Source organism: Branchiostoma floridae, chromosome 14, assembly GCF_000003815.2.
Source record: "Branchiostoma floridae strain S238N-H82 chromosome 14, Bfl_VNyyK, whole genome shotgun sequence".
NCBI lineage: Eukaryota > Metazoa > Chordata > Leptocardii > Amphioxiformes > Branchiostomatidae > Branchiostoma > Branchiostoma floridae.
In genome coordinates this window covers 5,962,758-5,984,910 of record NC_049992.1, presented here as the reverse complement: position 1 = coordinate 5,984,910, position 22,153 = coordinate 5,962,758, and the positions used below count along the sequence as shown (strand labels likewise).

General features: G+C 40.5%; 2 protein-coding genes across 2 annotated transcripts; both read right to left on the bottom strand.

The window, feature by feature from the left end:
• Positions 1-10,504: 10,504 nt before the first annotated feature.
• Positions 10,505-15,314, bottom strand: LOC118430726 (salivary glue protein Sgs-3-like). The gene is made up of 4 exons (XM_035841729.1): positions 14,334-15,314; positions 12,125-12,232; positions 11,445-11,741; positions 10,505-10,878 (listed from the first exon to the last, which is right to left on the bottom strand). The coding sequence occupies exons 1-4, from the start codon at positions 14,431-14,433 to the stop codon at positions 10,739-10,741; spliced, it is 645 nt and encodes a 214-aa protein (XP_035697622.1). The 5' UTR covers positions 14,434-15,314; the 3' UTR covers positions 10,505-10,738.
• Positions 15,315-15,682: 368 nt separating this feature from the next.
• Positions 15,683-19,978, bottom strand: LOC118431152 (beta-galactoside alpha-2,6-sialyltransferase 2-like). The gene is made up of 3 exons (XM_035842270.1): positions 19,409-19,978; positions 17,109-17,513; positions 15,683-16,532 (listed from the first exon to the last, which is right to left on the bottom strand). Exons 1-3 carry the CDS (start codon positions 19,896-19,898, stop codon positions 16,291-16,293), a joined length of 1,137 nt encoding a protein of 378 aa, XP_035698163.1. The 5' UTR covers positions 19,899-19,978; the 3' UTR covers positions 15,683-16,290.
• Between the last annotated feature and the right edge of the window lie 2,175 nt (positions 19,979-22,153).

The window sequence follows — 22,153 nt, the reverse complement described above, 5'->3', positions numbered from 1 at the left end:
ATTCATTTCTGTATTAAAGAAGTGAGCTGATGTAATAAAAGTGAAACTGGTGTAGTATACTAGTACAACTTGCCAAGTTGGCAACTACACTCATGGCTTCCATATTGATGGCACAGTTACAACTTTCCAAAAAGTTTCACTTCTGCAACTACATTCATGCTACCTCCATTGCGTCACTTCTACAAGTATAATTATTCAACTACAACACAAAATTTTGCCTTCTTTGGTCTATCTGACGATCCCCGAAAAGGACAATTTTTTTACTGAATTTAGGCGAAAATTAATGAGCTCGCTGATGTCAACCATAAAATGTATCTGCTGTGGCCTTATTAAAGATTGTTAGAGATCTCACGTTTCCTTCGGACTTCCCTAGTCACTAAAGAATACTCTGTGCTACATTGTGTCACGTTTTCACCATTTTGTTTCACTTATGTTGTATCATGTTTTGCTGTAATATATTGTAAAAGTGACACTAGTTCGGTTGATGATTAACGTATTACCTTTTTTGTAACAGTTGTAATTCGATTGTATTCGACTTTTGTTAGGGGCTAACCACAGGGTAACACGGAAAAGTGCTACATTATGACAATATATTTCTAATTGGGCAAATGAATAAACAAACAAACAAATACTTCATTATCTGCAATAATGCAATTATTTCTTCCTTCTAAGTAGCACATATCATTTAGAAATGTTTTCCATCTTCAATACGGTATCTACGTATAGAGCACAGACGGCGGGCTTGTTATGGTAACCTAAAAATTTGCGTAATTTAAACAGTTCACCTGCTTTTTTGGTAGACCGCTAATAGTGACAAAGCGAAAGGGATTTATTTCTAAATATAAAATCTCCAACAGGAGTTTATTTGATCTCTCCCTTGTTTCAATTCTAAAGGAAAAGGAACAGAAGTAGATTCATTATTTTGTTAAAAACAGAGTTTATATATATCTATTTCTCAACTTTTTCTGTTTGATGTTAAAAACAATAGTTGTATTTATCCTATATCATCATCATCATCATCTTTGGTACTGCTGAGCCCGCAGAAAAGCGGATTATTAGCAGCTGCGCAAAGTGTTAAGATTAGTGCAAATGTTTTAGATGTTCAGTGGTATGTATGGATATCGAAGTATGATAGCAGTGTTTTCAAATATTTTGCCCAAACAAGCGTTTACAAGCGAGCGAAATAAAGTAAAATGTAGTAAGTTCTAATCTACATACTGCATTTATAAAATTCAATCTATGTGTCAAGCTGAGTCATTTAGTACCACTTGCGCCAGAGGGACTCAAATATGACAATAAAATGTATAATGAAATGGCTCTTTAAACCCAACACATTCGTATTAAATTACCACGTATAGACCTATGGCAATGCTTAGATAGGTTTCAGGATGTAAAGCGAAAAGAAAACAATTACGCGATAATTGATTGTCCTCGAGCGAATTAGTTCGGTAAATTTGTTTCTTTGATGTATCAAGAAGCCGATGGGTATCCGGTGCCATCAAAAGCGTCAATAGAATAAGAAGACAAAAACGGGAAGGAAGAAGGTAACTGTCTCATCCGGAGTGGTTCTTTGTTGTAATACCATAGGAAATAGAGTCCACTCCAATTCCCCCTGAGGGTTTTATAAACAATTACTGTTTTAATTATTTTGAATAAGCCCCAACAATTATATCAAAATAGATATTGAATTCTAAATATTAAAATTTAAAAGATATCCAAGACCCAACAGTTACAATTTAAACAAAAATGAATATGCAAATTTGAATATTCTTGATATCCTTCCAATACTTAAAAACATTGGAAATCTCTTTATTTACCATAATTTACAAACATCTGCGCGAGTATTTTACTTTTTGAAATATTTACAAATAATAGTAAACCTTTTACAAATAATAGTAAACCTGGCCAAATGGTAGAATAAGTTTATTGCCCAATAAAATTTAGTCATTTTTGTCCGTCTCGGCAAAGAGGTTAAGGTTTCGGTGAATTTTAAGATTTCACTGTGGGGCACTGGTGGGTCCATTGTGGTGGGTCATAGATACATGACACCTAAACAATCTTTGTAAGGATGTGTGAATTGCTTTCTTCCCAGCCTACTGACCCACATAAAAAATGTTACAAAAATGGTAGAAAATTGTAAATAATGGTGACATACTCTTACCATTATTTACAAACAAAGGGTTTTACACAACTGGAACATTTGGAAAGTTGAAATAGCATTCAAAATATTTCCAAAATATCAAATCTCCTAGACATATAATTGAAAAGAACTGAAAGCATTTGTTAATGATGACAATGGCAACCCTCGCGTGCGCAGTGACTTGGAATGGACTCCACCATACACCGAATTTCATAAGAAATACCTTATTGCCCACTTGGCTACCATGCTAATTACCCACAGTTATGCTCACATTGAAAGAATGACTGTGCACATAATTCATTTTACATTTTTGCGAGGAGGTTGGTATAAAGAAATTATGCTCGTCACGTAACATTAGTTGTAGAATAAAATGTCAAATAAATGATTCATCCTGTCTCAAATTAAAAGGGAATTTACACGACATTCTGCAGAAAATATTTCCGGAGGCTTTTTCCCCCTTCCTGTCTCTTACATCCGATAAAATTAGGTCATCGACCTTTAGGACATACATGCACATTGGACAATCTTGTAAACATCAAAGTGAGATCTCCCTATAGCTACACATCTATCCTGAAATACAGATAAATTTTATGAATGACATCCTATGCGGAGTGCAAAAAAATGATGGGTAAGAAAAACAAAATGGCTAAATTTTCAAAATAGGCATCATAAAGGGCGTAGCAAGATTTGAAGTGACAAAACGTGGCATCACAACTAACAAGGCATTCATTCCTGTATCAAAGAAGTGGAGTAAAAGTGATACTAGTGCCGTACACTGGTATCACTTGCAGAGCTGGCAACTACATTCATAGCTTTCATATAGGTGCACTTGACAACTATCCAACAAGTTTAACTCTGCAACTATAGTCATGGGTAACTGCCTAGTGTCACTTTTACAAATTTGATTATCAGACTACAACACATGTTTGCCTATTTTGGTCTATCTGACCATCCCGAAAGAGGAAAAATGTTTTTTTTTCTAAAATCAGGCGAAAATTAGGAAACGCGTTGATGTTATCAATAAAACTTACTTGCTGCGAACTAAAAGGAAAACGCGCTTTTGATTGGCTGCTTAAACGTACCTGTGTATTCAGAAACAATGGCGCGGGAGGTTTATGGCTGATAAGGTTCTCCAACATTCAATTTTTACATTTATATCCATAACATACCACATGGAGGGTACCCAGTACCAACGATAGGCATATCAATATCAGTTTGTAGTGTTCAGCACCAAGGGCTGGCATGTTGATTTAGGTTGATAGTGTTCAGTACCAGGGAGAGTAATGTTGCTTTAGGTTGATAGTGTTCAGCCCCAAGGACAGGCATGTTGCTATAGGTTGATAGTGTTCATCATCAGGGACAGGCATGTTATTTAGGTTGATAGTGTTCAGCACCAGGGACAGTAATGTTGCTTTAGGTTGATAGTGTTCAGCACCAAGGCCAGGCATGTTGATTGGTGAGGAAACTGTTCAGCACCAAGGACAGGCATTTTGATTTAGTTGGAATGTGTTCATCACACAAGACGGGTTTGTTGATTTAGGTTGATAATGTTTAGCACCAAGGATAGACATGGTGATTTAGGTTGATAGTGTTCAGCAGCAAGGACAGGAAATGTTGGTATCAGTTGAATGTATTTAGCCCCAAGGACAGGCATGATGATTTAGGTTGATAATGTTCAGCACTAGGGACAGTCATGTTAATATTATTGAAAGTGTTCAGCACCAAGGACAGGCATGTTGATTTAGGTTGATAGTGTTCAGCACAAGGGACAGGCTTGTTGGTTTAGGTTGATAGCGTTCAGCACTAAGGACAGGCATGTTGATATAGGTTGATAGTGTTCAGTACAAGGGACAGGCATGTTGATTTAGGTTCACAGTGTTCAGCACCAAGGACAGTCATGTTAGTTCAGGTTGATAGTGTGTTCAGCAAAAGGGGCAGGCACCTGGATTTAGGTTGATAGCGTTCAGCACCAAGGACAGGCATGTGGATTTAGGTCGATAGTGTTCAGCACAAGGAACAGGCATGTTGATTCTGGTTGACAGTGTTAAGCACCAGAGAAAACCATGCTGATTATGGTAGATAATATTTAGAACTATAAACAGGCTTCATGTTATGGGTGAAGGATTTAAGCACCAGGGACAGGAATGTTGATTTAGTTTGAATTTTTTGGCAAACTGGTCACGCACATTGATTTGGTTTTATAGTGTTTTTATTGATTTTACATAAACATTAATAATACACAGACATTGTTAAGTAAACAGATCAACCCTCCATTTGGAATGTTGCTCGTTAGCCACAGAAAATTGATAAACAATAATATACATAGCAAAGGTCTTAACCCTCAAGCACCCGACCTTTTTTTGCGACTAAAATGACCGAGTGGGGTCCAAACGGACCCCAAAATGTTTTGTTCATAAAATCCCAGTACCATTTCTTATCGGCAATCATTGTATATACATTGCTTTGTCAATGTAAGAGGAAGATTTTGAGATGTTAAGGTGTTGCTAATTCCAGCTCATTATCATAATTTATGCAAAAGTTCAGAAGGGCCACGTTTTGCACTAAACCTATTCCGACCAGATAGGGGAATTTTGAGGCCCTCAGCAACATTTATGTCTCATAAATCATGAACGGCCAGAGCTAAAGCTACGAAACTTGGTAATTTATCACAAAATATTGTCCGCAAAAGTTTTTGGTCAATAAAGTAAGTTTATCATTTTTGGCGGTTGCCATGGCAACCATATTCTAACAGGCATATTTTGCCAACATTTGACAATTTCAATTTAAACAAGGTTTTCTTGGTAAACTACACCTGTTTTCTGACAACAATCAAATTCTATGAAATTCAATGTAATTTTCATGCCTTAGAATGCATAATTTATGCTAATTTCATGACGTCATTGGTCAAAATCCAAGATGGCCGCCCTGATTAGGCAAATGACGTCATAATGTCGTCACATTACATGTTGATGACACAGAAATTTTTGTGAGGATTTAAGTTTAAATTTTTATTATTGTCTAAAAGTTTGGTAGTCAAACTATAAGTGGTTAAGGAGTTAGCCTCCAAAGTTTGTTTTAAAAACTGCACATTTTTGCTGGGGTCCGTCTGGACCCCAGAGGGACTGAACACAAACTTTCTTTATAATTTCCACATTATTGTACCAATCTTTGCGAAAACTTAGGAGAAGGTATAAGACACATTGATTGACAAAGTCACGGAAGGATTTTTTCTTCAGATCAAAAGTATTCAAATGGCACTTCAAAATGTACGCCTGGGGTCCAAATGGACCCCATTCGGGTGTTTGAGGGTTAACAAAAGTTGCAACTCACGAATTCATAAATAATGATATATATAACTAACGTCGTAACAAAAATTGTAAGTAAGCCTTAATAGATAATAGATATGATAGATAACAATACACAACAAAAGTCGTAATCAAAACGTGTAACTCAAGCGTTGATGAATAATAATAATGATATACATAAGAAAGGTGATAACAAAAGTGTAGCTTACATTAAGTTCCGCGCTTACCACAATGCCTCTTTAACTTCCCCCCTCCGAGACGTAATAAGTTATTCCTTATTTCGTTTTCATAAAACATGTACAGTATAGGAAATTTAAACATATTTCTTGAAGGTCGTACATTTTTCTAAATATCTTAACAATATTCCTGTAATAACAATTCCTGCACTTTTCCTTTGAAGGGGAAAACATAAATGCATTTATTTTTAGAAACCATGTACATATCTCTCCCCATCACGGTTGCAGAATGATCATAAATTAGATTCAATTAAATTCCTAATGTGGAGTATATCCTATTAGGACTAGGAAGGTATTTATGCAGCAGATGAAACTAAAATTATCTCAAGATAGGATCGATTGTATACTAACGTTATACTTAGGATCTATCGTATACTATACTTAGGACCTATCGTATGCTATACTTAGGATCTATCGTTTACTATACTTAGGACCTATCGTTTACTATACTTAGGACCTATCGTTTACTATACTTAGGATCTATCGTATACTATACTTAGGATCTATCGTTTTCTGTTGACTTATAAGGTACCTTTCTGGCAACTATAGTCTTGTCTATTCATATACACAGTGTTTGGCAACAAGGATAAGTATAAGTATGTATCGCGATTACGGCGTTTTGTAGAATTGTCGCCAGGTGACGCTTTTAAAAGTGCACACTAATTATTTTGTAAATAATGTATATACGCATTACTCTGGGTGTGGTAACTGAAGTCACGAGCGAAGTCGATCCCAGTGTGTTACCCCTATTATATATATTGTAAATCAAGACACGTTTAAGACTTAAACTAAGAGTTTTCCATACATTTATGGCGGATTCATTGTATATTTTGTGTTGAATATATGACTGCCAAAGTTTTCATTTAATATAAAATGTAATGTCAATATAACATAGTCGATCGCATATCAAAATTGAACAGATGTGTTTCATGCTTGAGGAATCCTCCGACAATGTTAGAAAATATGGGGTTGATCTTGATAACAATGTTTAATTCTCTTCTTGCTCGAGCCAAAAATCGACCTACTCCTTCAGCAACTATCCCATAGGAACACATACTTATGGTATTCACTATTCTTGTTACACCTACACATGGGCCTGCATGGTGGGAGGGGGGTAGACAGCACAAATATTGCAGAAATTGTATGTGTTCAATGGATTTGAAATATCTAAATGATTACATTGCATAAAAGTACATCTCAATGGCTATCACCAAAAAACAAAAGATGAGTTGAAAAGTAAACTTAGATGAAAAGTAAACTTAGATGACCAATTGCAAAGGCCCAATCTCTAAGTAAAACATCAGACACATAGAATGGCATGATAGCTTGTTGATAGACGATTATCCAGATGGCAACGTGTTCCGCGGTGTCTGTTGGTTCTTCTGGTGCTGGACGACGTCTTGATTCGTACCTATTCCAATGTGGCTCCCCATTATCTACAAAAACGAAACATACAAACTGTCTTTGAGTCAGCACAGCGTACACAAAAGTATCCTATTTGTCCTGAATCAGTCCTTGGCCCCTCCGTTATGAAGTGATGCGGAAATCGTCTGGAGCCTAAAGTCACCTAAGCGCTGAGACGACCGCCCTTAGGCGGGCGTCACCGTCCGCGCAAAACAGAAATCTTGTCGAGGGCTGGGCGGGTGGGTCGTTTCAGGCTCCAGACGTAGCCGGAGGGCCACAGTTGGACTGACAGTTTGGCATCTCTTGGTGCTGTGGGGTCAAGGGTCAAACTTTCGGGACCAATCACTGATCAGGTCAAATAGTATCCTATTTGTCCTGAATCAGTCCTTGGCCCCTCCGTTATGAAGTGATGCGGAAATCGTCTTCCGCCTTTGTTCTCTCTGGCTTCTTGAGCCTTTCCTTTCCTGTCCCCTAGTGCCTCCCTACTATGATACTTTCCAAAGGTATCTAGTCGCTCCTTTCCTCTTCCTGAAAACTGTTATAATCACTCCCTATCTTCATCCCTTTCCCGTCTTCCCGTCCTTATCAACACTCTCTCACCTTTCCTCTCCCCTTACATATCTAATCCCTTTCTTATTTCTCTCGACTTGTCCCCCACACTTCATCATGTTCTTCTCTGAACTTCGTCAAAACAACGTTTACCCACTCTAATCGGCCGCAGAGCGCGCTTCGAAAAAGTGAGAGAAAATCAACGCCAAGAAACCGATCTGAAAATCTCCACGTTACATAAAAAAGAGCGAAAACAGGAAGGAAAGAACAATCTTCGAATGCTACCCTATCTTCTCGGCGACTTTGGGAACCACGCCCTTCTGAAGTCCCATAAAGGGAGCTCTCTAGTGCAACTGGCGAAATCCGCAATGTTCCGAAAGACAACAAAATCCTAAGCACACAATTTCAAAAAAAAAAACGCAAAACATATTGCTCACTCCATTCCTAATGCCCGTGTCCCACATACACTATAACCAAGCCTCAGTCCGGACCAAGTCCTTGCACACTCCCGCATAGCATGTTATCCAGCCTTCCGCGAAACCCCGTCGCGCTGGATAAAATCGCTAAATGTTAAAACAGGAGCGTACACAACTTTTATGGTTTTCCAGGAATCCAGCTTTCCGCGGAACCCCTTCGCACTGGATGAAATCACCACAAATCACGAAAAAAGGATTAAAAGAACACAAATTTCTTGGATCGTCCAGCCTTCCGCGGAAACCCTTCGCACTGGATAACGTCACACCAAGCTGAAGAAAGATTGCTCACTTTTTGGGTCATTCAGCTTACCGCGGAACCCCATCGCACTGAATGATATCTTGTCGTGCTAAAAAAACAAAAAAGGCGTCAGACCAAAGAACGTTCTTGGTCAGACCAATCTCAAAACAGGGTTGCTCGATTAGTTCCTAACCCTCCAGCATCCCGCGGCACCCCATCGCACTGGAGAACGACATGTCAAAATCTATTCACGAAAAGTAGGGGGAAAATGACTTACAGTTCCTTGAGTTGTCGGCGGGGTTAGCTGAACTGACCGGCAGGGGCTGGGCGGTGTCGGGGACTGGAGCGCCAGTCGACCCTGATCCTCTGACCGCTGTCCCTTGTAGCACTATGTTCGGCACAAAGAACATGGTTCACAACATAAAACATCACAGCCTAACTGTTCGGCTAACAGGTTTCCTGGCGCGTCTTGAGCCCTCTCTGCTGCTGAAGCTTGTGCAGGCCACCAACGGGTCCTATCGGGCCGCACATCTGGCGAGGTTGATGGTGGCTTGTGCCGGCTCTGGGTGGTGGTGTGTCCCGCGCATCCCTGTTGTTGGAGGGGGGAGAGCGTCAGACCTGTATGAACAACACGTGAACCATGAGACAGTGGGAAGGGACGGGCGCCCGGCAACAGGTCCGGTCCCAGACAGACAAATCTAAAACATACGCATCTTCCACACCGCCCAGCCCTCCCACAAACGGTCTAGGGTGCCGCGAACGCGGTTAGGACTGGGCCACGCGTGTCCACAACTCAATCACCACGCCTTACAGGTACGCACTCATACACAGCGAACTAAAACAAATGGTAGCAGAAAACCCCAACACAGCCTCCTGGACCATGCCATCGTCTTTCTCTGTTCCTGCCTGAAAATATTCACGAAAATCAGAAAATGACATAAAATCTGGAAACTCTCGTTCTGCTCCACACCTCAGCATTAAAAGCCAACACCCACAGGTTTCCTTTGCAGAGGAAAAAGAGGATGCAAAAAACATGGCAACAAAGGAATTTCAGAGAACCACCGGCTTGCCACGTGGGCACCAACTATCTGCTTGGAAGTGGCTGTCGAACGCTGCTAAAAACAAACACAAAGTCACGAAACCACACAAGAATCACTCAGCTCCACGCAGAACAGAACGCCAGCGTGAATTAAAAACGTCCTAAACTCGACCCGGCCTAGGAGAAAAGGATAAAGCTGTAAAACGAAAAATGGTGTAAGGCGGTCATCCTCCCACGAGCCGCTAAGAGCTCATACATACGAATACGTGATAGAAATGCAAATGTTAGAACAATACGGCCGGTCCTCAGAATTCGAGGCATCCAGCACAGCAAGAACAAAGACGGTACATGTAGCTCTGCACTCCTGAAAGCACACACGGTAATTGAAACACGAGAGAACACAGTCCCCCGTACACCGACCCGGCGATACCGCTAAACCCTCGAGGTCCCTTCGGCGTCCCAGACCGACCTCTGCGGCGACGAGATTTCTGTTTTGGCGGTGGAGGCGGAGAGTGGAAGGTCCGTCGGAGACGAGGGCCACAGTTGGACTGACAGTTTGGCATCTCTTGGTGCTGTGGGGTCAAGGGTCAAACTTTCGGGACCAATCACTGATCAGGTCAAATAGCACAATGAAAAGAGAGTAATCTGAATCCTTCGACTGCTGATTTTAAATGTCTACTGCTGACAGTAAATCACATAGTACATGAAATACGCATGGCACATCGGCTAACTACTCTCCTCTTTACAGCGACATTTAAAAGGCACAAAAGAACTGACCTGCAGCGCAATGGTTGTCAATAGTGAACCTCACAGTACAGTTCTTTCCGTCTTGACTGGTATGAAGTGTCCGCTCTTTGTCGTCTCCATCTTCTCCCTGTACCTGCAACTACAACTTACTGTGTGTGTTTGTGTCTGTCTGTGTGTGTGTCTGTGTGTGTATTTGTATGTATGTATGTATGTATGTATGTCTGTGTGTGCGTGTGTGTCTGTGTGTGTGTGTTTGTGTGTGTGTGCGTGTGTTTGTGTGTCTTTGTCTGTGTCTGTGTGTTTGTGTGTATCTGTCTGTGTGTGTATGTATGTGTGTATGGGTGTATGTGTGTGTGTGTGTGTGTGTGTGTGTGTGTGTGTGTGTGTGTGTGTGTGTGTGTGTGTGTGTGTGTGTGTGTGTGCATGTGTGTATGTGATATGTGGGTTGGTGGACGTTTGTCACTGTGTTTGACTGTGTATGTGTGTGTGTTACTGTGTGTGTATGTGTTTGTGTGTTTCTGTGTGCGCATGTTTGTGTGTATGTGCGTACATACGATCGAGTGTGTCTTCAAGAGCAGAAGAAACAAGAAGAAACGTAGGCGTCTCATATCACACTTCTTTCACAGCAACTTTCATTCCACAAACATTCACCAACTACACAACCAACACCATCCGTCACAGCTTTACCACCTGGTGACGTTGTCCTAGTTGCATCCGGATGTGGAGTACTTGAAACCGTAGTATCTGTAAAATAAAAGTGTAGAGCGTTCAACTGACAACTTATATCTAAGAAACGAACTAAAGACAACTGCTGATGGAGCCCAACTCGTATGTTAGATATGCATTACGTCATTTTATGATACCAGTTTGACGTCATTGATGTTGCTATCGGCAACACAAGATGTAACAAATAATATCATTCTGTCATCTGCACTGTCTTGCTATTACATTTTTGTAGCATACCTTTCTGGGAATACCCTTTTCACGGGAAATTTGGTGGTCACATGATAAGTCGTTTAAGAGTTACAGTAGTTAAAACGGGAGGGTTAAATAACATTGATTTCATGTGTTTTTCTTATGTTGTGGTATAATTGCACCCGGTGGAATTATGAAAGTTGGTTTCAATGCGTTGTCATAACGAATTGTAGTAGACATTCAAGTATCATAAGCGTTGAAGATGACGTTGCGGGAGTTGTCGCGTCCAAGGCAACAATAGTCAAACTAGCAAGCAATTATCTACATTACAGTTGACCCCTTGTAAACGTAGTTTACCCGAAAAAAATAATGAAGAGCAATTGTGATTACCATACCTGCTTGTGCTGTTGTAGCTAAAGGTTGAACAGTTGTTGGTACTATCGTTGTAAGATGGGGCGTGGATGAAATAGCATCGGTGCTGGTGGCTTGTGTAGTTGGGTTGTTCGCCAATGTTATAGTAACAGATGAGGTCTGACTTTCTGCTGTAGTGGCTAAAGGTTGAACAGTTGTTGAGTCTGTCGTTGTGAGATGGTGTGTGGATGATGTAGCACTGGTGCTGGTGTCTTGTGTTGTTGGGTTGTTCTCTAGTGTTGTGGTAACAGACAAGGTGTGACTTCCTGCTGTTGTAGTCGCTGCAGGGAATACATTGTTTTAGTTGGAAAAGCACATTTATATTGTACGAATATTGTTCTTCTGCGTCTCCTGTGTTGTTTTATCGTTCAAGTACGTTTGTGAAAAAAAGTTTATGTTTTTGTCGTTCATCAACATACAGTATTGGTGTATTAATGCACACTTTTGCCACTTTTGGGCTAGGTCACAACAATGCATGTTAAAAAGGTACATTTAACAAATACGAGATAAAACTACCTCGATAAATTTGACTTCATCTCGATTTCAGTTATGTTGGAGATACATTTCATGCTCGATGGTTTGTCTAGTTTCATTAGGAGTTTCATAAATTTTTTCGTTAATTTTTCTTTTTTAACTTAAGTGTAATAAATAGGTCATATCTTACTGCAATCTCTCTCGTCACTCCCATCACCACAGTTATCACGTCCATTGCATCGCCAGTTAGTAGATATACACAGGCCACTGTCACATTGATAAAGGCCCCTCGGACAATCTGTAACACACATAGTAATACACAGTTTTAAAAGAGTGTGTATCCAGCAACATTTCAAAGATGTCCTACTTTGATGCTATCTTTTAAGACTTACATCATCAATTACTATCATAGATGTTTCTTATTGTCAATGCAGCTAAGGTCTCGATTTGCGAGCCATATACAGATTGTTCAAAATATTAAGATCGTTTCAAAACAAATTACATGTACAATGATTGTTCAAAGTATTGAAGTTAATATCAAGAGCTAGTATCAAGTTCATTATGTAAGCAAAAAAAAGCATTTGTTCACTAATCATATAACTGACGTCTTGATTTGAAGAATTATGTCTACTTATGTTCACCTTTACACAACTTCTGAATGCTGCAAATAAGAGAAACATTAAAGATACAGCAGTGCGCTTGTCATTTTTTGCCACATCCTCATGCGAAATCTTGCGACGTGATGGCGACAAATGCTGCTATACTACAGTCAATTGACTACGTTTGGAAGTAAACCCTACCTAGAGCGTTTTTTTTTATTCCTGGGGCCAGGGGAAACCCGTAGACATGGCAACACAAAAGAGAAAACATTTTCGTAAAATGGTAACCCACGATATGTTATGCCCCCTTTCCACTAGACGGCGATCGCACTGCGCTCTCACTGCGACCTAAAGCGAATGTGTGTAACCTTTGATTTCACACTGGGTATATCATACAAAACGTAAGTGTGACTGAAAATACTACGAAACTCACAAAGTGTAAAAAGATTTGTTCCTTTTTCTATATAATTCGTTGAGCAATCTGTGAAATTTCGTACAAGGTTCACCTGCAAGGCTATACAAAGTCAAGATTAAAGTTGACGCAGGCACCCAACCACCCCTTCCACCTCGCCTGGGTACGGTTAAGATTCATGGGATGAGTGACAACAACAATCGTCATTGGCCTGACAATGCTGTCAACGCTTCAACAATCTCTCTTACATTGGGGTTATAGGTGTGAAAAGAACTGGGGCGTTGTTTGTTTGAAGTGTTTTTTTCAGTGTGTATGTCAGGTTGCCGAAATAAAGTCAGGCTGTCATTTTAAACAAACTTAGAGTATGGTCGCGGCCATGGCACCACGTGTATACACTTCAAGCTGTGCAAACACTTACCATTGAGGCTCTGTCAACCAAACGACAAACACCAGTAGTCTTTTTTCAGTCATTCGACCGAACAGGTCTTTTCGCGTTTCAAATATGTTCGCGGTTCCGCTTTATTGACATTTTTGCGCTTGTTTTTTTGTAACATTCACAGTCTATATCCTGGCCAAGTTAGTTTATGATCGTTCATGTATTACAGCTCAGAATTGAAGTTTTTATAAACGAGTTTTAGGCGTATAACGGTACATAGTATTTTTCGGCGTTTTTTGTTTTTATTTCTTAATATGCATAACGTAGCTCACTAACAACTTCAACATCGCCTTTTTCATTGTTTTTAGTTAGTTTTGCAACAATTGTGGAAGGATTGAAATAACAGATGTCAACCTGGAGACCGGACTGTAAAATTTGATCCACTTACACTGGGAAGGTCTCCTTTTCTTTTCTATAAGTGTGGCGCGTTCTTTAACATGCTTGGAGTGTGGCTATCTGCAAACACAGGGCCTCTATTTAAGGTGCTATCCGTGAGATGGCCTTAACTTAAGCTAGGTACTCATTTTCACCTGAGTAAAGCTAGTGAGGAAGATCGTGTAAAGTGCCTTTTCCAAGGGCACAACATCGGGGCACATTAGCGGTTTGATTGTGTGGCTCTGTGTGTGAAACTGATATTGAAGATTAATGTTTTACATACAAGAAATTTAGCCAAGAGGTATGAAATTTCCGTAAAAAACACAGTGCGATCATGGTGCTATCGCAAACTTGGGGCTTTATTGCGATAGTCGCGCTTATGTGTTATAAAGCCTATCTATCTTTTACGAAACATATTGTCCCAGGTCATTTTCGATGGTTAACTCTAGTTCTGTCAAAACTTGCTTGAAAATCGTACTTCAAGATTAGTCTAACATTTTTAATATCAGAATATATTTTAATATAAAAAATCATTCTAATATGTTTAATATTGTAGTTGTAGGAGATTCTTACTAACCTTGCACGGCAGCCTGCGTTGTCACTGTCTGTGCAGTAACCTCCGTTTTAAGACGCACGAGCAAGAAAAAGACAGCCGCAATCTTTCGAAGCACTGCCATCGTCCAAAGTGTACCTCGCAATACGTTACCTCAAAGTGTCGATGAGAATGGAACCTAAAACACGCATGTCCTAGCTAACACTACATTCCTCCAAACCTCTCAAACCTCTCCTTGTAGAGACTTTATGGTGAATAAGAAAACGAAAATCCTAGTCAGACGAATCTTCGAAGTGTCCGTATTGGTGCCACAAGTCGGTTAAACTGGTGAAACAGAGTACAGGCACGATCGAATCATCCCGGTTTTTATGTTCGCACTACCGTTGCTACAACAACCACACGCACATTTTCTTAAGACTCACATGACTGTTTAAGAATACACCACTTAACATGGTTAACACCACTGCCATGTAAACATCTACAACAGTCAGAACTTCAAAGTGATTTAGATGGGAGGTTTCATGGCTAATTTTTAACTCTATTCGCCTCATGTCTTGCGAAGCCGCTGGGGCGTCTCGAATGGTTAAAATGACGTCAAAGGAACCATAGCTTTAAGGGTTTGTCGCTTAGGAATGTCAGACGATATATTAGGTGTGACAGTCATTGAGCTTTGCCCTTTTTTGAAATAGTTTGCTCAATACAACAATTTCACATGTATCTAATAGGGGATGTGGGGCTATTTTTGGACTCCTGTGCGCTGGTATTCAAATCCATACAAGTGTCCGTAGAATACAAGCCTCTGTAAATTAATCATGGTTCATATTGTGTGATGCCTTTGCTTATCTTGCTTTTGATATCTTTGCTTATCTTGCTTGTGCTATAGTGTGACAAAACTCCCAGCAAACTTAGCCCATGTTAGACGTTAATATAGATCTAGAGTACAACACGGTGTCTTCCGTATCGTTCCAACCCGGCCGCGGGAAGGATCGCCCAAAGGCCGGAGGGTGATCCGACCCGCGGGAGGGCTGGGACCAAGGGTGATGCGGAATACAACGTGTTGTATTTTATTTATGTCATACCCACCTGACAAAATACTTTTTTCGATGCGAAATGCACCAGAAGTTGAGAAAATGTCCTCGAACAAAAGATTGTAGCAACAGTAATTCTGCTGTACGAATCCGGTATTCGAATTTTCAACCATGCCTTATTCGGCCCGTTCGAAATAGTTCGATTTACTCAAAGGAAGCCCGTGTAAAATAGAACCTGTGTGATACAGAAAGTTATCACACGGTCTGGAACACCCGTATCGCACGTTTTCGCGGCCAAGGTATGACATAAATCAATACACATCATTGCTTTGTACAAAAACATGCTTTCTAGTAGTTGATATACAGGTTAAATGTAATACACGATCATATTTTTTTTTACTTTAGTGTGATGTTAAAACATGACACATCTTAGCTGTAGACAGAAAGGAGAAGGGACAATGATTCTTTTATAATAGAATGTATTCCTACATTTTCTCACGTGCCTCAATTTAAGCGCCTTCGTTTCATTGATGTCAAACCCAATACCTCATAATCTAGAGTTGGCTTTTAGACTAGAGTAGACACTTGTGGTATTGTGTTTTTACACTCTTTGAATATCTCATGCAAGAATTTACAATGAAATAATTATTATTATCGATTTTCTGCAGTTTTTTTATGTTTACCTTAGAAGGACAATTTTTTCTTGCTTCCTTTCTGCCTTTTCTTCCTCATCGACTTCTTCTTCAACCAATGAACTGTGACAGACATTTCCATACATAGGAGAAACTATGAAATAAACAAAACAGACGACTGTCACCATGGTGACTGAAGGTGTGTCAGACACCCTGTGGTGTTCGATTACATATCGTAGCAACTGGTAGATAAGAATAAGCCAGAGAGGCTGGTCATCAGACAAGATGAATGTGTCTGAGATCTTGACACTAGTGACGGTATCAGCCACACTGAGTCTGTGAAAATCCTTTCAACAACACCACGCCGGCATTTTTTATGTCTTCAGCGGGAGTCAGTGACAGAGTTTTGACGTAAACCCTTTCTTGGTTGTACGAGTGTACGTGTTGAGAGGTCCACTTCGTGGTTTCGTCGAAGTAATACATGAGTTCGGTGTCGTCTTTGTTGGAAGGAACGAGCTCGTAGACACGTACCCAATCACACAGGTGTAACATCATCACGATACCTGCAAAACAGCACATGTTAATGTAACACAAACTATCATCTATGTTGGTGCACGTGGCTATCGTTTATATAATCGAGTAAAAAGCTGCTTTTAGAAACAATAGCCTGATTACATTCCGCTTATAGCAGCCCGTCCAACGTATGGCCGGCCACCCGTGGGAAGGAGACAGTCCCTGACAACGGAGTGTGTTCTACATAGACTACATAAACAACAGCAAACAAAGACTACATAAACAACAACAAAGAATAAGTCTCTCTCTGAAAATTTCTGGGCTTCCTGGAGTGCAAATATTGACGAAAATTTTATCACTGCAAAGCGGTACTACGTTAGGAGAAAGGACTATATAAAGTAAAGGCCTAGGAAACAATCAGGTTCATGGTTTGAGCTGAGTATGCGCAATGTGAAGCATTGTGGGTAATGTATCAAAGTTGAAAGCCCCAGATACATAAACCAAACACTGCATTTGACATGGTATCGCGCATGGTCTGAACAAGATCTGTTTTCAAGTAAAGGACATTCAACTTTGACCTTGCGCACGCGCAGTTGAAACATTTAGCCCGCTTATAGAATCCTCACCAAGCATGCCCGAACTTGGGCGCAGCCTCGTCTTGTTACACATCCCCGTAGTCTCACAGAACCGAGCCAACTCCGCCATTATTGCCTGCCCGAATCGTGGCCTCTGTATAAAAGTCTTTACCCTCTCGGGAAATTTCTTGCGGTATTTGATCAAGTTGGAAAATGACGGGCGGATGTGCTGCTTGATGTCTAAAGAACCTCGCGGTCCAAAGTTAATTCCGTCCATGTTTCCTACGACTAAAATTCCGTCTTTGAACATGGTGCTGTTTTCGTTCCAGAACTCGTCCTGACAGTGCAGATGGGGGATGAGGGTGTTGATCATGCGGATATCCGTCCGGCTGCCGACGTAATGCTCAAACTTGTCGGTAGGGGCGCAGTTGAACCGTAGCACGATGTCGTGGTTGTCTGAAAGAAGTGCAAAATAAATTTGTTGGATATTTCCGCTTCATTTTTAAAGATACACTGTACAGTAGAAGCCGTTCAATTGCACGCCCCATTTGCCAGTATGTTCCGTGCCATTACCAAAGCCTAATAAAGCCTCTAATAACCTGGATGGTGCAGCAATGCGAAATTATTCAGCTGAGCTAGACCGCACCGGTTTGGGATTTGGGGATTCCGTGCAATTAACAGAAATGTGCGGTAATCCGTTGTGCAATTGGCTGGCTTCTACTGTACAATGTACATATTCAGAACGCAGACGTGACCGCGAGCTTCTGTGATGTCTTAAAAATATCAGAACGTAGTAGTGCCAGAGACAGTGCAGCAAACAGTGACACAGTCAATATTGCAATACAAAAGATACTCAAGCAACTAGGCAAGTTTCGTGAAAGTTACAAACTATATATATCAAGTTGCTTGTAAGGCCACAGCAAGTAAATTTCATGGATGACATCAGCGCGCGCACTCATTTTCGCCTGATTTCAGAAAAAAAACCAAGAATTTTTTCTTCTGCAGGGATGGTCAAATTGACGATAAATTAAATAAAGTACAACCCTGCACCCTCATAACCCAACAAAAGAAATTCACGCGAATAGCCACTGCCTCTGATTTTCTCTCACATACAGCCCCTCTATTTCTAAAATCAAAAATATCAAATATGCATGATATCAATAAGTTGCAAATTAGTAAAATTCTCAAACAAACTCCCCGATGTATTTGAATTTTTTCTAAATTGTAAGTTACTCTTCTTTGTTATTTACCGGCTACCATACATTTGTTTAGTATAGAGGAGGAGGGCATAGTTTAAGCTCTTTCTTGAAATGGTAGACCTGTTCCAAAACAAAAATTGGACTCACCCAAATTATCGACTGCACAGCATCAGTCTTTGTCAAGGAATGAAGGTATAAGCAGCTGTTTACGGTTTTCCTGCTTTTTATGCACTCTTTTCTGAATTGTTTTATGTATTTTGTTGTGTGAATAAATAAACAAAAGAAGTACCAAAATAGGCAAATATGTTGTGTTGTAGCCTAATAATTGTGCTTGTAGAAAAAAAACACTTGCGAGGTACCCATGACTGTAGTTGTAGACAACTTGTTGAATAGTTGTCAAAGTGACTGGAAGCCATGAGTGTGATTACCAACTTTGTTTGTGATGTGATACCACACTAGTGTCACTTTTACCACACCAGTACATGTCTTGAATACAGGAATGAATGCCTTGTAGGCTCTGATACCATGTTTTGTCCCTATAATTCTTGTTACAACGTTTATCACAACTTTATGGTGCCTATTTTGAAAATGTAGCCATCTTGTTTTTTTAAACCCATCTTGTTTTTTTTCGCCCTATCGCACTATTTTTGCAGTCTGCAGAGGATGTCATCCATAAAATTTACTTGCTGTGGCCTAATGAGTAATTTTTGTAGCGAGGGTCTCATTTAAGTGTGTAGTGAGTACCTAATATTACGTAAGAACATCTATCTATCATCGACGAAGATATTGAGATAAACCACAAAGAAACAACATGAACAACAGCAACTGTTAGTCTTAAGTTATACCAAGCATCCATCATAACGCATCCTCCTACGCAGTGACATCCAACAGCGACACCGCCTGTCTGGATGTACCCTGCTTTCTCAACCGTCACTCTGAGTTCTTGTGGTTGTCTTCCCCAAACCAGCTGTCAGCCAATCGCAGAATAGGCCTTTTAATTTTCAAGAAGGGGTCTCGCCTATATAAAGGTAAGCTCATTAATATTTATAAGCAGGGCGGTCAGGAACTAAGGGTGACGGTTGAGAAAGCAAGGTTCATCATAGACGGGTTTCGCCGTTGGATGTCTCTGCGGAGGAGGATGTTATAACGTACCTATTTCCTGTCCGTACTCGTGAAGCATTAGCGCATGACTGCTACTGACGACAGCGCACGAGTTAAAATGTAGCAACTTCTCCAGACTCTCCTCCGGGAATATACCATTTCTGGCATCTTTATACGCGTGTCTTCTTGTGATGGTGAAAAACGGAACGCTCTTCTTAAGGTCACACAACAGTTCTTCTCTTAAAACAGAAGCGCATGGCATTTCTTCCGGTGACGTAGACACTGTGTTTTCATCGCTTGGACGAATCCCTGTATAATTGGGCAGAGCTTTTTCTGATATCTCCTCCAAGATGGCATTATCTCTACGTTGAGATTGGTTGACTCCCTGCTGATCGTTGAATAATGACTTGAGTTGGTGTTGTACATCATTGATGATTTTACATTGCATATGCATGGTTGTCAGAGTGTTACCCAGTATCCCATACAACACAATGCAAACGCACATCCCAGCACCAATGAGTAGCAGTTTCCGTCTTGTCATGATGTATTTAGCTGGGTTTCAAAGTTCTTCGAACGAACCAAGTGTTTCTACCTGGCCGACGTTTCGTTGACTGTCTGTCACCTTCCTCGGGGTAATACTGGTTGTACTACTTCCCAATGCAGCAAGGGGGCGCTGTTGCATTGTGGGGAATGCGATCTCAAACGCGACTGTAGTAAATTTTCTGATGCATGCAGCCCAGTTAATCGGACGAGTGCATCTGTTGTCCGATACTAGTATTTGTCTATCACCTTATTAGCTCCCTTCCAGCTACAGTTCCCACAGTTGTTTCTTGTGATGTGTTCTGTCACTGCTGACTTTTCCTTCTTGGCTTACATCTGCATCAATCTGTGCTCTTGTGTATCTTCCCGTATTTTTCTGAAGTACACTGTGTTTATCACATGGCCGTTGTCTTTTTTTCATTTTCTGTATGAAATATGAAAAAGCACCATCAAGGGTCGTCGACGTCCAGAGAGCTGAAATTTATAACATGAAAAAAGAATCACATTATGGTACAACAGGTATCGTTACTATTGCGATTAGCTGTCGGTTATAACTGTATATATGTATGCATAAAAAAAACTTAAAGACACCATAAAACAGATTCTACGTGCATAGAATTGATTTGCTGTCAAAGGACTGTTTATGAAATGATCACCAGTAGCATTGGTTTTGGGTACCGGTTGTCTTTTAGACATCATAGCCTGTCGTCGTTGGCCCTAACTCTATTGACCCTCTACGATCTGGGTGTGTACACAAATTTTAACAGGTGCATTCAACCGCCGAGCTCTATTCAATGCCCCCTCGGCTAGAGTTACAATGGCATTGAGTAACCGGGCAGTACTCTTGTCAAGCATATCACCCCCTCCATGTTTTTATGTTGTTTTCCACACTTTTAATACCAAACGTCAGGAATACATTGTATCAGTCTATTGTGTCCTGAAGAACCGATCTACGAATTGTTTGTAAATCTAGCAAAAAAGCTAGTGAAAATGCAGCCTTTATCTCTAATCCATAGGACTGTAATTCTAGTCCAGAGGACCATTACAAGTCTCGGTCAGTAACCTTCAGAGAGTAGCTACAACTCAAGCGTGTCACCGAAAGTTTTGGGGTGAAGCACACACCTTCTTCTCAAACTACTGAAACTTGAAGACGGTTAATTGGTTGTTTTTAGTGGTACTCTGTCTAGAAAGCAACTATAATCTACCATACTTTTAAAGCTATTCATTTTTAAGTCTGGCTAGACAACAGCACTGACAACTGAAATATTGACATAATGCTATCGACTGTGTGGCAAGCACATGTGTACGTGATATTAAGATTGGGAAGGGAGCTTAATAAACAGCCTTTGAAAACACTTTTTCTTTAAAAAAATGTCAACAACTGTACACTAAAGTCCAACAATATCTGCCTGGCATCGTCACACGCGATATTAACAAGGCAATACATGGTACTTAAACTTGAAAATGCTGCGTCGTGTATAATCATAAGAATCACATATCTTTTTTATTCAAAGCTGTTCTTAAGGTTTGTAACACTGCTTTAAAAAGGTTGTGAATTCGGCACCTACTTTACTGCACTATACAAACAGCACGGCAGTGGTTGCGAATGGGGTCAGTTCACCGTGTTCAAAAGGGTCACTCTGGAGAACGAAGAAGAGAGCATTGTACATATAAATTTACATAGAATCCTATTAAAATACTCAAGGTGGAATTATAATATTGTTCAAGTATAAAAAAAGAAGAAATGTGTTGCCCATGCAATTGAACATTTTAGAGCTACGTTGTTTCCTTAGGAGTTTGTGACTTACCTGTAGAAAGTTGACACTGTCGGCAGGTGTGGTCAGGTTAGGTGTGACGTATTGTTATAGTTAACCCCGTTAACCCGTGTGTAAACCACTACTGCGCATGTGCCAACAGTAATGACGCACTACTCCACCCCTTAAGCAAGTCACTGGAACATACCGATACGGTACCTTCGTTAGGCTTAGGGAAAATATCGTGTTACCTGACTTAACCTAGCGAGACGTTGGTGCTGTGTGTGCCGTAACTGGTAGAGCGTGCGGCTCGAAAACTAGGGGATCCGAGTGCGATACAAGCCGTGCCCCCGATGTTGTGCTCTTGGGAAAGGCGCTTAACACGACCTTCCTTACTTTACCCAGGTGTAAAAATGGGTACTGACTACGGTCGGGGAGGTAAAAGAAAAGGCTACCTTTACCTTTTGTCAGTGCTGTGTAGTTAATTCAAGTTACTTGAGTG